The sequence below is a fragment of the Tursiops truncatus genome, chromosome 1 (genome assembly GCF_011762595.2).
Source record: "Tursiops truncatus isolate mTurTru1 chromosome 1, mTurTru1.mat.Y, whole genome shotgun sequence".
NCBI lineage: Eukaryota > Metazoa > Chordata > Mammalia > Artiodactyla > Delphinidae > Tursiops > Tursiops truncatus.
This window is the reverse complement of record NC_047034.1, coordinates 145,085,578-145,099,557: the sequence shown is the minus strand read 5'-3', so window position 1 is coordinate 145,099,557 and position 13,980 is coordinate 145,085,578. Positions and strand designations below refer to the sequence as shown.

Sequence of the window (13,980 nt, the reverse complement as noted above, 5' to 3'; positions counted from 1 at the left end):
GGGTCGGAGCCAGCTCCAGCACTCCAGTTCTAGTCTTTCTACCTGCCCGTCTCCCACTTCTCCCTCTTCTTAACCCCTCCCATTCATCCCCCACCCTGAGGCTCATCCAAGGTGACAGAGAAGGAAGACTCTGTGGGATGTGAATGTGGCTAGAGAGCGAGAACATCCTCTCCCAGGTCTCTAAAGGTAAAACTGAGGCTCAGGGAGGTCAAGATGATTGCCCCGGCTCACCCAGCCAGGGGATCCTTCACAGGGTGTTCTTCTCTGGCCCCTGCTCGGGGACACTTCTCAATGTTAGCCTGTGCCTGCTACTGTGGGAATACACTGGCTTTTCTAACCACTCCTCTTCCTCTCTGGTGACTCCAGTGCTTGGATCCACAAGAGGTTGGGTCCCAGGCCTTGCGTTCAAGGAGCTGAGAGCCACGTAGGGAGGCAGACACCCGAGGCAGAGAGGCGAGTGCTCTATAGAAGCTGCCCTGTTCAGTGGACTCCAGGCTGGGCTTCCAGACTCCTCGCTTCTCTCTTTATAGCAGACTTCGTCCCTTCCTCCTTCTTAAGGGAACCTGTTTTGTTTCAGTATCCACTCTTCTAACACACAGCAACCCACTTCATGTGAAAGTGACCCATTCCTGGGAGTATGTAGGTTCTGATTTGTCCTAGTCAAAACTGTAATTCATTCCTCCTTGCCAATGATTGGTTTAGGAGTGGGGAAGTGATCCAACTCTGGCCAATGAGAGCTGAGGAGACATTGGGGGAGGGGGAGGGGAGCTTTTTTCTCCTAAGAAATAGGCAGAGAAGGAGACAACCTCTCTTCTTCTGGATACTTGGAACTCAGTGTTGTAGTTCTGGGTGCTGTAATTATCTGTTGCCAGCCTGAAGATGAAGCCAACCCATGAGGGACCACAGAGCCAAGAGAATCACAGAAAAGGGGAGCCAGAGCCCTAACTGTATCCTGCCTCTGACCTTCTTGTTAGGGAGAAAGCATATTTCCCTACAGCCTAAATCACTTTGAGTTGAGATTTTCTGTACTTGAAGCCCAAAACATCCTAAATGATAAAACCCTTCTGGTCTATCATCCACATTGCAAATGCAGTGATTACTAGACAACAGCAATCTTATCATATCACTTCCTGATTCCAGTCCTCCCATGGCTTCTCTGAGGAGTTAGGATAAAGTCTTTGTTCAGTGTCTTCTCTCCCTGACAGATAATGTCAGCCCCTCAGGATAGGACTGTGGTTCTCCATCAATGGCTCCCTGGTGCCCAGCATAGAGTCAGCCACAGGCAGGTACTAGTAAATACCGTTGAATAAGTGCAGAGAAGGAGGAGTTGGGGGACAGAGTCCTAGTCTCCATTTCTGGCTTTGCACTGACTTGCTTTGAGACTTTAGGCAAGTCTCTCCCCTTCCTGGACCTCAATATCCAAAACTGTGAAGAAGGTATATTGGACTAAAGTGGTAGTTTAAGAATGGGGATTAAGGGACTCCCCTAGCGGCACAGTGGTTAAGAATCCGCCTGCCAATGCAGGGGACATGGGTTCAAGCCCTGGTCCCAGAAGATCCCAGATGCCAAGGAGCAACTAAGCCCGTGCACCACAAGTACTGAAGCTGGTGCGCCTAGAGCCCGTGCTCCGCAACAAGAGAAGCCACTGCAACAAGAAACCCGCGCACTGCAACGAAGAGCAGTCCCTGCTCGCCGCAGCTGGAGAAAAGTCCTCGTGCAGCAACAAAGAACCAGTGCAGCCAAAAAAAAAAAAGACTTTAAAAATAGTCCACATCAAAAAGAGCTTAAAAAAAAAATGAATGGGGATTAAAAAATACCTCTCAGCTACTCCATATGATAGCAGTTGTGCTTCTAATATCCACCAATGGATGAAAAATTAAAATGACCACAAAGCTTTTCACTGAGGGTATTTCTCAGTCACAGCAGCTTCGACAACCATTTGCAAAGCATTCATACCTGTGTGTGAGATACATTGTGCGTCCTCTTTACAGACAGCACAGGGTGCCACGTGGTTTCCAGATGACGTGCTTTAGCTAAAGGGCCTGTAGGTTGGGAATCAGTGGCCCAGGTCCTCTCAGAGTTCTCCAGGCCCTGGGTTCATGTGTCTAACATGGACCACAGGAGCTGTGCAACTTGCTCAGGATCACACAGCGAATGAGTGGTGGATTCTAACTCACTCTTCTCCAGCCCGACTCCCTTGGCTCAGCCGGCCTGGCTGACAGCACCGCTCTCTCTCTCAGCTACCCTGGAAATGAGAAGCAGGGAGGCCCGAGAGCCCTGAGATTGCCTAGGGTACAGGTGAGGTGGATGGCAGAACGCTGACAGTCCCAAATGACATGGAACATGCTTCAGATGCCAGGTGTGTGGTTTAGGAGCAGCTGGAATTACACGCTCAGGGCTGCACCAACATTGTCTGCGTCTGAGCATGAACCGAGTCTGGACCTTGCAGAGGCAATGACTGCGTTGGGGGTCTCAGCCCAGGGCCACGGAGCTGAGCAGAGAGGCAGCAAGGGCAGGAGGCAGATTCCTAGCTGGAAATCAGGCACAGGGATCTTTTCCCTTTCCAGACACTTGTTGGTCATTTGTTTGTTCGTTCGTTCGTTCGTTCATTCATTCATTCAGCAAGGTAGTCAGTCAGTCACTCAACAATGCTTACTGAGCTGTACAGCTCTGCAGCCTGGCACAGGGTCCAGGGGTGAACTGGGCACAGAGGACAGCAAACGCAGAGCACGTGCTTAAGGCTCAGTCAGGCCAGAGGCGCGGGTGGGCCTTTTGCCTGCCAAAGGAGAAATGGGGAAATGTTTTCCAGAAGATAAAATGATTATCTTCTGTGAGTGGTTCTCAAAGGACAAGGCGGAGTCCATCAGGCAGGTTAGGTGGAATCCTTCAGAGGGAAAGGTGGGCCTTCCCGTTAATTAAAGTCTTAGGAGATCGAGGGGCTGGCTGGAAAAGTAAATGAGACTGCCTTTGTACCCAAAGCTGGCAAAGCGGGTTTGCTCACTTCAATTAGCAAAGGCTCCGAGTGGGACAGGACCTCGCACTTTGCTGAAAATGGCTCTGTAGAGAACGTGTGTGTGCTGAGGGGGAAACAGGGTGCAGGGGGACCGGGGAGAAAGGAGGCGGTGGGGCCTCGGGTGGGTCAGGTCGTGCGGCCCCTGCCAGCCGTGTTAAGGATTCAGCTGACTTCTGAGCTGATGGGGAGCCACTGCACGTGTTTAACCGATGAGGCATTGCTCCAGCTGCTGAGGAGAGAAGGAACCGGAGTGGGAGGTAGGGGTCCCAGCCAGGAGGCTACCGCAGTCGGCAGTGTGAGAACTGACACTGGCCTGAACAAGAACTGAGACAGAGGGACGAGAGAAGAGACAACAACTGAGAGAAACTTCTGAGAACCAACAGGTCTTGGTGAGTGGAGGTGGTCAGAGAGGGAGAGAAAGGAGTAGAGGGTGATGGCCCGTTCCTGGATGTGTGACAGAGTTGAGGTTTAAGGTACCATCTGAGATGGATGCTGGAGGCCCTCCCTCTGCCCTGGTCTGAAGTGAATGGGTGTGAAGGGTCTGGTGCTTTCGCAGAAGCAGAGCCTCGGTTCACATGGCATCGTGTGCTCAGCCTCCCATCTGGTCTCTTAGCCTCCAGCCTCTTTGCTCTCCTGTCTCTCTGCTGTCACACTGATCTAAACAAGGAATCTGATCTTGTCACTCCCCTGCTGAAAACTTTTCAAAGGCTTCCTGTTGTCTCTAGAAAGAAGTAATCTTCTTAGCCTGGCAAATAAGTCATCTACAATCTGATTCCATCTACCTTCTTGGTCTCAGTCCCCTGACACTCTACGCTAGCCACAGTGAACTATAATAGTAACAAGAAAAACAACAACAGCTACAATAGCTCCACACAGTATTGATATGTTCCAGGCAGTGTCCTAAGAACTTTACACATATTAGCTCATCGAATTTTTAGTAGAAAAATACTGAAAGTCTTGCGCTTCCCAGAATGGACTATATCCCCTTGCCTTTAGACCTTTGCACCTGAGGTTTTCTTGTCCTGGTAGCCAGCCGTCCTGCCAGCCATCTGATTCACATTTATCCGCCATCAGCTTGTGCCAGGCACTATACTAAGTGCTAGGGATCCAAATATGAGTGAGACATGGTACCTTCCCTCGAAGTATACAGAGTCTAGTGTGGGAGACAGACACATGGAGAGTCAGTAAGGTAAGTGCAGTGATGAGATGAGATGGGGCACAGAGAATGAGCCTTCATCCAGCTTGGGCCTGCTCGCCCCCCAACCCCTGCAACTGGAGTTCTACCCCCTCCAGGAAGCCTTCTGGCTTTGCCAGGCTGGGTGGGCTCCCTTTTCTGTGTCCCTGCAGTCCCTGCTCTGCCCGCATCACACACTGACCACACAGTGAAGGGAGAGGACAGTCTGATTCATCACTGACTCAGGACCCAGGGCAGCCTGGACACAGATCCTCGGGACTTGCTGAATGGAAGTGCCTGAGGTATGAAGAGGCACCAGGAGGAGCATCCTCCTCCTGGCTTCTTCTCTGATGCTGTCTCCAGAGTCAGGCCTGCCCTTGTTCTCGTTCCCGAGGCTGGCGCAGGCCCCTCAGCCCAGAGAGCACTGCAGGGGTCAGGCTCTGTGGGTAAGGCTGGGGCTGCTGCTTTCATCCCTAGTTCAGGAGAAGCCTGGTTAGAAAAGACCACACCAAAATGGGCACCCAATATGCCCCCTCGCCAGGCTGCAACTGTCTGCCCCAGGCTTCCTCTTTTTTTTTTAATTTAATATTTATTTATTTATTTAGCTGCGTCAGGTCTTAGCTGCTGCTCGCAGGATCTTTCGTTGTGGTGCAAGGGCTCTTCGTTGGGGCACGCGGGCTTCTCTCTAGTTGTGGTGCGCGGACTCAGTAGTTACAGCACGCGGGCTCTAGAGCGCACGGGCTTAGCTGCCCCACGGCATGTGGGATCTTAGTTCCCCGACGAGGGGTCGAACCTGCGTCCCGTGCATTGAAAGGCAGGTTCTTAACCACTGGACCACCAGGGAAGTCCCTGCCCCAGGCTTCTGAGGAAGGAGCACCATCTTGGACAGCTCTGGACTTGGAAGAGAGAGGAGGTCCTGCAGCAGCCCTTGGGATCCCTGGGCGGCGGGGGTTGAGGTGAGGGTGTCTCTGAGAGTTCCCGAGCCCCTCCTGAAGCCTCTGGGCTGTGGGTTCTGTGGCTGCTACTAGGGGCTGCTTTAGAAATAAATGGCTCTTGAGTGGTCTCAAACTGGGGGAAACTTTCTAGGAAGCCTTACGGGGTCTGGTGACAGCTCAGGCCGGTCCCTTGAACCCTCATTGGGTTAACATAGTTCTTTCTCTCCAGAGCTCTGGAGGGGCAGTCGGGGGCCCTCCTACAGTGGCTGTGAATCTTGGGGCAAGGACCTGAAATGCCTTTCAGCCTCAGCCCTCTCTCCCAGGCGGAGTGGCTGGAAGCTCGGTCCCCCACCCTCTGCTCCTTGCCTCGAAGCCCATCTTGGCTCACGGTGCCTCTGTAGAGGTGGGGCTGGGGGCAGGGAGCCTTGGGGGCTGATGCTAACAGCTTTGGACAGGGTGGGAATTTCCACTCCTATCTAGGGAGCCATCAACACTGTGTGCCCTGACCTGGGCCTTTGGCCTCCAAAGGGCAGTGGGAAGGCCGGCCCCAGGGCCAATCCCTGGCCATTAATCCCTCCTGCCAGCCTGAATATCCACCCAACGTGGTCAGACAAAGGCCTGCCCAGCCCAGCCACTGTGTTCCTCCCGCCCCAGGGGCTCCACTCAGACGCTGGGCCGCCTGGAATCCAGGCCCATGAGAAAGGGGCCGCCTTCACTGGCCATCTTATGCCCGGATGCTCAGCCGCATCCCGTCCGGCCCAGGGCCTGTGAAAAGAGGGCCCAGCCACGCTGAAAACAAGGATTAGCCCTTGGGCCACTCCCTGACACCGGCCTGCTTGGCTCCGGGAAGCAGGCCCAATGGAGGGGGCCAGGCAGACACAGAGAACTGGAAAAGTCTGGGTTCTCACCCCTTTGGCCCAGCTCCCTGCCCCCACCCTTCCCAAGAGTAGCACAGCCAACCACACATTCAGTATCATTTATTGAACATATACTATGTCCCAGTCTCTACACATGGACAGGGAAATCTAAAGTGTAAGAAAATTGCAGTCTGCCAGGGGAGGTAATAAGAGCCATTCTCCACAACCCGCCCCCTACCCCAGGAGGCTGTGGGAGAGGCATCTGGAGGGGAGCTTCAGCCCTAAGGGAAGCTGAGAAAGATGGTGGCTCTGGTTCTGTGCGAGTCTAGCTGCAGGGTTCTGCTGCACCTGGTTGAAAATATGCAGGCTCTGAAAGCACTTCTCTGGCTCTGCCTCTCTCCTTCCCTTCCTGGTTTAATACCAGACGTGCCAGATGAGTAGTAGAAAGGAAATCTCCTATTACCAGTTGCCAATGTGGGCCAGGCCCTTTCATACACGATCTCATTTGAACCTCATAACAATGCTGAGAGTGTCCATTATTGTTCCTCTTTGGCAGGTGAGGAAACTGAGGCTCAAATGAGCAATCGGCAGCCCAGGTCACTCGGCTCTTGGAGCCAGGTTCCCTGCTGCTGCCGCTGCTTGTCTTGCCTTCCTCCTTGGTGAGCTGTTCATTGCGACTGTACCATCTTATGCTCCTAAGGCCTGTGTCAGGCAGTAGCATGCAAGGTGGAGAGGGTACTGAGGTCAGGTCTGTTTGTGTATAAGCCAGGCTGACTCTTCACTGTTTTGAGTGTGGCGGGGCGGGGGGAGGGGTTGTCTCTAGATCTCGGAGTGTCATCTTCTCCTTCCTCTCTGCTTCTACAGCCCCCTCTGCCTACCTCTCTCCGAGTTGTAATTGTTTGTGTGTCCATCTCTCCACCAGATTGTGAGTCTCTTCACCTCTGTCTCCCCTGAGCACTGGCAAAGGGCCTGGCACAGAAGTGCTCAATGAATGATGTGGGCTAATGAGGCCAAGAGAACTGAAGGAAGGACGGATTTGGATTCATGTGGAACTGACAGCACTTGCAGATCGCTTGGACGTGGGGAGTGATGGGGGAGGTAGGAGCCCGAGATGGTGTCCATATTTCTGATCTGGGTGGTGAGGGGCAAGGGGTCCACTGGCTGAGATTTGAAACGCAGGACGGGGAGGAGGATGGGGTCGGGGGTGCACGAGGTTGAGCGTCATGCCCAATGCACACTTGGACATGCTGACCTGGAGGTCAGCAGAGTGGCTAGGCATCAACTTTGCAGCTGAAGTCGTGAGAGCTGGAAGGCCTCCAGAGTAAATTATTTCTACAGTCTCGGCTTTAAGCTACGGTGTTCCTAGTCTTGGTGCCAGGGCACTGAACTCTGGGTTTAATCCCATTTGCCACCTACTAGCTGCGTGAGGTTAGACAAGTCTCTTAACCTCTCAAAGCCTTCGTTTCCTTATCTGCAAACCAGGGGTATTAATAGTACCTACTTCTCAAGGTGTTCACGTTTAAGTGAGCTAATGTGCGTAAGTGTTTACCACATACACAGTGCTCTGTGATGGTGGCTGGTGTATTATCAGCTGAGATTGGAGCTGGGAGAGCGGAGTCCTGGAGCTTCAAGTTTGGAATTTGAAGTCCTAGGCCCTCTGGCTGCTATAGCTAGTTTTGACCATCTGTACCCAGGGGCACTCCACATCAGGGCCAGAACTGGGGTGAGGCACCTAGGGCCCCAAATTTAAGGAGGCACTGGCTCTCAAATGCCGACCCTGCACTTGCACCACCCCAAGAGTGAGAGGCCCCTTAAATCTGGGCCACTTCAGTTGCCTTACCTACTCCCAGGCCTGTTCCCTTGAACTTGCCTACCTCTAAGACAGACAAGTCTCTTTAAGACAAGACTCTTTCATCCTTTAGTTCCCTCCAAGCCAGGTCTGGCTTTCCTGTCACTTTGGAAAAGTTTCCTGAAATAGGCTCAGGGTTGCGTCTCTTCTGAACCGTGTGGTGTGTGCTGGTATTTCCTAGAGCCGGGTTTTAATAAAGACTAAGACCACCCCGCCTTCCCCAATGAGATGCGAGTCTGGCATTTCTGGGCCAGTAAGCAGCTCTCTCAGACCTCCAGTCTGTGGAAGCACTTGGGGGTCACTCTCTGACCCAGTAACTGCTCCTTGGAACTCTGGGCTGTGCAGGCTGTGTTTTGTGCATCTTCCCAGTGTGCATGACATGAGTGTGTGAGAAAGGGAGCCCTCTTTCTAGAAGAGAAAGTGCATGGAGAAGAGGCAGCCAGAAGGCAACTCCAAGTTATAGATTTTCCAGGGGGCTCTTGATTTAAAGCCGTCAGTCCTCCAGTTCCCAAATCTGCTAGCTGGACCACTTTTCACGATTTTGTTTTTTCAAAGGATGCTGGCCTGGATGGGACAAGATTGTGGGGGAGATAGCAGAGATCGGAGATGCTGACCCTGGAGCCAGGAAACATCCTCCCCTGAGACAAGCCGGCCTCCTCCTCTCCCCTTCCCTCACCCTACCTTTCTCCATTGCCTAATGTCCCAGGGTGGGCCTGGCATCTCCCCGACCAGCACAGTAGCAGGATGCTGAGGGCTAGCAAGGCGGCAGGCCCTGGGTGGCTCTCATCTCTGCCCCAGCTGGGGTTGGAGGGACCGAGAGGGGACTAGGAGAGAAGAAGGATGGAGGGGACAGGAGTTGGCTGGGAGAAGCATAATGGGGAGGGGGCCCAGAGAGTGCTCTGAATGGGTGGATTTGTGATTGGCATTGAGCCAAAGGGGTGGAGGTTGAGGGAGGAGCAGAAAGGAAAGGGGCCTGACGGAATCTGGTGGGATGGGGCCGGGGCCAGGGCCAGGGACTGACCCCACGGAGATGAGGAAGGGATGAGGCTGGGTCTGGGGCTGACTGACCCAAAGGGACGAGACCAAGGGAGGGGTGAAATGTTGGGGGGTGGGGATGGGAATGGGGGAGAATTGTCAGCATCGTAAGAGGATTGGGAAGGCAAATTAGAGGGGAGGCGCTGGCCAGAGGAGAAGGTCCGAGCCCTCGCCCCTGGTTTGGGGCACAGGGGGAGGGGGCCGTGTCCATATAAGGAGGGTCAGCGGCCCCAGCTCTCTCCGAGAGCTCGGGCAGGCCGCCGCATTCTCATGCCTGGGCGCAGCGACATGGAGCCGCCCGCTGCTTTCTCGGGCTTCCCGGCCCCGCCCTCGGTCGCGCCGTCGGGGCCGCCGCCGTCGCCGCTTGCCGGAGCCGAGCCCGGGCCGGAGCCCGAGGAGGCGGCCGCGGGCCGCGGGGAGCCGGAACCTGCGCCAGCGCCGGGCCCGGGCCGCCGCCGCCGCCGGCCCTTGCAGCGAGGGAAGCCGCCCTACTCGTACATCGCGCTTATCGCCATGGCGCTGGCTCACGCCCCGGGCCGCCGCCTCACGCTGGCCGCCATCTACCGTTTCATCACCGAGCGCTTCGCCTTCTACCGCGACAGCCCGCGCAAGTGGCAGAACAGCATCCGCCACAACCTCACGCTCAACGACTGCTTCGTCAAGGTGCCCCGGGAGCCGGGCAACCCGGGCAAGGGCAACTACTGGACGCTCGACCCGGCGGCTGCCGACATGTTCGACAACGGCAGCTTCCTGCGGCGCCGCAAGCGGTTCAAGCGCGCCGAGATGCCCGCGCTCCCTGCCGCGCCGCCCGCCCCCGCCGCCGGCCCGCCGCCCTTCCCCTACGCGCCCTACGCGCCCGGCCCCGCGCTGCTCGCGCCGCCTCCTCCCGCCGCTCCGGGCTCCACGCCGCCCGCGCGCCTCTTCAGCGTCGACAGCCTGGTGAGCCTGCCGCCCGAGCTGGCGGGGCTGGGCGCCCCCGAGCCGCCCTGCTGCGCTGCGCCCGACGCCGCCTTCCCGCCCTGCGCGGCAGCCGCCTCCCCGCCTCTCTACTCGCCGCCGCCCGACCGCCTGGGGCTGCCCCCGACGCGTCCTGGCCCCGGACCGTTGCCCGCAGAGCCGCTGCTGGCCCTGGCAGGGCCGGCGGCCGCGCTCGGCCCGCTCGGCCCGGGGGAGGCCTACCTGCGGCCGCCGGGCTACGCGCCGGGGCTGGAGCGCTACCTGTGAGCCCTTCCAGCCCGGCGGAGTGGCTCGGGCCCCTCTCCCCCAGGACGGGGCGCTGCCTGGGAGCCCCCATCTGTGCCCCCTTGGCTTGGAGCGCACGTCGGAGCCCCAGTTCTGCTTGATGGACTGAGCACACCTGTTGCATCTGTCTCTAACCCCCATCTCTGGGGAGCCTCCCGCTGTCTCTCCACCGGACTGAATCCCCCTCCCCACCGCGAACTGTAAGGCCCCCGTTTCTTCGCCCTCCACTGTTTACGCCCCCCACCCGCCAGCGCCCTTTTGGGTCCCACGTCTGGAGACCCTGGATCACCACCTGTGAGCCCTCACCTCGGGTTTCTGGTGAAGTCCAAGCCTTCTGAAGCCAGACCTTCGATCTCAAGCCACTTCCCGACTGGCTCCTCACTTCTTTAACCTTCCCTGGTGTTTTTATAAGACAAGGAGTCAAACCCAGGTCAGACTCCCAGGTTTATGACTCCCTTGCTGTTGTCCTTTCATCCCCCCGCAAGTTTGTCCCCGCACCCCCCCCCCCCAGTTACCTGTACGTTCTCGGTTTCTTACTGGGAGAGCGCTCCCCTTCCATACAGACGCACCTAGCTGAGCTCTTGCAGACCCTGAGGACAGTTCTTCATCTCTGAGACAAGCAGCACCAGGGGTTCCTTGACTGCAAGGGGAGTTAGTGGGCTGCCCCACCATATGGAAAACTTGGGACTTGTTAGGTTATTATTTTTTTTAATTAAAACTAGTTTAATTAAAAAGAAAGAAGAAACCTTCCTCTGGGCCCGGTGTGTCGGCTGGTGACTTGGGGGAGTGGTCTGGGGAGGCAGTGGGGGAGCTTTGCTCAGGATCTTGGGTCACCACATGGGGTGAGCCCCTTGTGAGTTATTAGGCAGAGGTTCATGAAGTAGGATTAGGATGCGATTAAGCCATAGCTGTGCACATAGTAGGCCTGGTAAAATGCCATCACCTGCCGCGGAGGTTGGTAGAGGTGAGATGGGGCTTGCAAATGAGTGTATTTGGCCAGTGGGTTTGTCTGCTGTGTGGGATTATTCCCAGCTCCCATGGATAAGGGAGCGCTGGCTACTCCTCCAACAAGGACTTACTGAATGTGCCGAGCACTGGGAATATATCACTAAACAAATGGGCAAGATCCCTGCCTTAAGGAGCTTACGGATCCGTGGGGAAGAGACATTACCAATCAGTTCTCAGAGAAATGAGACAAGAGGTCTAGAGCCTTCCACTCAAACTGTGGTCCAGGTCCCAGAGACCTGGGAGCTTGTTAGAAATGCATAATCTCAAGCTCTAACTCAGATCTACTGAATCATCAGATTCCACATTTTAACAAAATTCCCGGGTGATTAGTATATGCACAGCATTCTGGAGGAAAGGCACCGTGCCAAGGCTGGGGCTCAGTTTAAAAGTCTACTCCCTACTTTAAGGAGTGGGAGCAGGCTGCAGAACCATACATGCCCCGCTGGATGAAGCCTGAGTCTGCACCATCAGCTATGTCCCCTGTTTTACCTCCCCTGCTGGATTGGGAGCTGGGGCAGCAGGGACCTGAGCTGACTCATGACTGTCCCCAGCACCAAGGACAGGGCAGCACTGAGCAGACACTAGGAGGTTGCAGCATGAGGGAGGGAGTTGGCCTTTGACCCTATCCTGCTCTCTGGTGCTGACCCAAATGCTAAGCGTCAGGCTTTTCCAAGCTCCTTTGCCCCAGGGTTTTCAGTCTAGTAGGGCCTGGATGAGGTGTGGGGAAGGGCGGGGGAGGGGACCAGTGTGTCTGAGCCCCGGGTGAACGTGATTTGCATGTTGGACGTGCCTGGTGCTCCTCTCTTAGATGCAAGAGTTTAAGGCTCCAGGGCAGTGATTGAGGGTGAACATGGAGCATAGGCAGCTCATAGAGAAGACCGGTTCAGGAAATCTGAGAAGGCAGGGAAGGCCCTCTTTGGAGGTAGGGCAGTAGGTATGCACAGTCTTGGTATGAAATACCCTGGATAGACCCTACTCCCTCAGCTATTAACCCCTGTGGGCAAGAGTCAGATCTAATTTGCCTGATGCATAGTGGCCCTTCACTTAATATTTGATGACGGACTGACTGGGTGAATGAATCCCTAGTGTCTAATATTGTGCCTGACGTACTGAATAATGATTGGGTTGACAGTACTTTGGCACCTTCTTACCCATTCTCACTTTTAGTCCTTGTGGTGATCTGCAAAAGAGCTGAAAGAGGTGAAAGAGGTGGAGGTGGAGACTAGGTCCCCACTGGTCCAATAAGAAAATTGTCCCTTCCCGGGGCCCAACAGGTTATCGAAGATCCTGCCCTCAGTTCTCTAAGGAGTAGAGCTCCACAGAGATGAAAATGCAAACTTTCTTCTGCTCCAAATGGTGTTATTACAGCCCTTCCTCCTGCCTCACAGCACTTCTTGAAAAATTCCTTCTAAATCCCAAAAATGTCCACGGAAGGGAAGGTGAGGACCCTTCTTACTCTACTGAAGCCAGGAAGTGCTTCTTGAGTTCTGAATTCAATTCCTGCCTCTGCCACATAGGTCTCTGTCCCTGGGATCTTGAAATAGTGAGGACAAGATGGAAAATGTCTGCACAGAAATACTAGAAAGGTCACTACTGAACTGGAAAATCAGAAAGATTTTATTTCAAAAATGCCTCTTTAATTTTCCTTTATTCAACAGCATTGAGGGCTTACTGTGTGCCAGGCCCTGTGCTGGGCTCTGAGGCCAATACAGATACAAATACGAGAGTGTTTATGCCCTTACAGAGTTCATTGTCTGGAAAGCTACATGTCATAGAGTGCCTTAAGAATTCTGACACCTTGGGAGGTGTTGAAAAAACAAAACAAAACCCTAATTCAATTCTGTCTTTAAAAAATCACCAAGTGGGACTTGCCTGGTGGCGCAGGGGTTAAGAATCCGCCTGCCAATGCAGGGGACATGGGTTCGAGCCCTGGTCCGGGAAGATCCCACATGCCGCGGAGCAACTATGCCCATGCGTCACAACTACTGAGCCTGCGCTCTAGAGCCTGTGAACCACAACTACTGAGCCCGCATGCCACAACTACTGAAGCCTGTGCGCCTAGAGCCTGTGCTCCGCAACAAGAGAAGCCACCGCAATGAGAAGCCCATGCACGGCAACGAAGAGTAGCCCCTGCTCACCGCAACTAGAGAAAGCCCGCGTGCAGCAGCGAAGACCCAGTGCAGCCAAAAATAAATAAGTAAATAAGTAAATATATTTACATTTAAAAAAACAACTGATAAAGAAGGGGTGAACACGCAAAATAGTCATTCTCACATATGAAAGAAGATGCAGAGCTCCTCAATGAAATATCAGCAAATTGAAGCCAGTAGTGTATTACAAAAATGCACAATCAAGCAAGTACAGTTTATTCCTGGAATGCAGGATGGCATTATTAGAATTCTTAGCTCCACTTAATAGATGATGAAATTGGGGCTCATAAAGGTTAAGTGACTTACCCAGGTCAAGCTGCAAAGTAACTGACTCAGAACTGGACTCCAGTTTCACCTGGCTCCAAAGTCATTCTCTTCCTCTGAGAAAGAGGCCAGTGGAGGTGGAAACTTAGATGGAAAGCCCCAGACACCAATAAAATTCCTCAGCTCACCCCAATATCCATGTCCCCCCAACTCACACCCACAGTCCTGATCTTGAAAGCTACTTTTCCAAGCCAAATGACAAGTTCTGGTTTCCTTTTTCTTCCAGTTTTCCACTTCCTCCCTCTTGGACACTTCCCCTCTCTCTCCCCTTTCCCTGAACTCCTCTCTCTCTCCCCCCTTCTCCCCTCATTAATTTTGTGGAGACAAAAGCGCCACCTATTGGCCACCTTGTATGCACCTGATTTGAGCCGGAAATCAGTGGAAGGAAGCCAG

The 13,980-nt window shown here is 54.3% G+C and overlaps 1 protein-coding gene across 1 annotated transcript; it reads left to right on the top strand.

Moving 5' to 3' along the window:
• The first annotated feature begins 9,039 nt into the window (after nt 1-9,039).
• FOXE3 (forkhead box E3) lies at nt 9,040-10,857 on the top strand. The gene has a single exon (XM_033853283.2). The coding sequence runs from the start codon at nt 9,134-9,136 to the stop codon at nt 10,085-10,087; it is 954 nt and encodes a 317-aa protein (XP_033709174.1). The 5' UTR covers nt 9,040-9,133; the 3' UTR covers nt 10,088-10,857.
• The last annotated feature ends 3,123 nt before the right edge of the window (nt 10,858-13,980 follow it).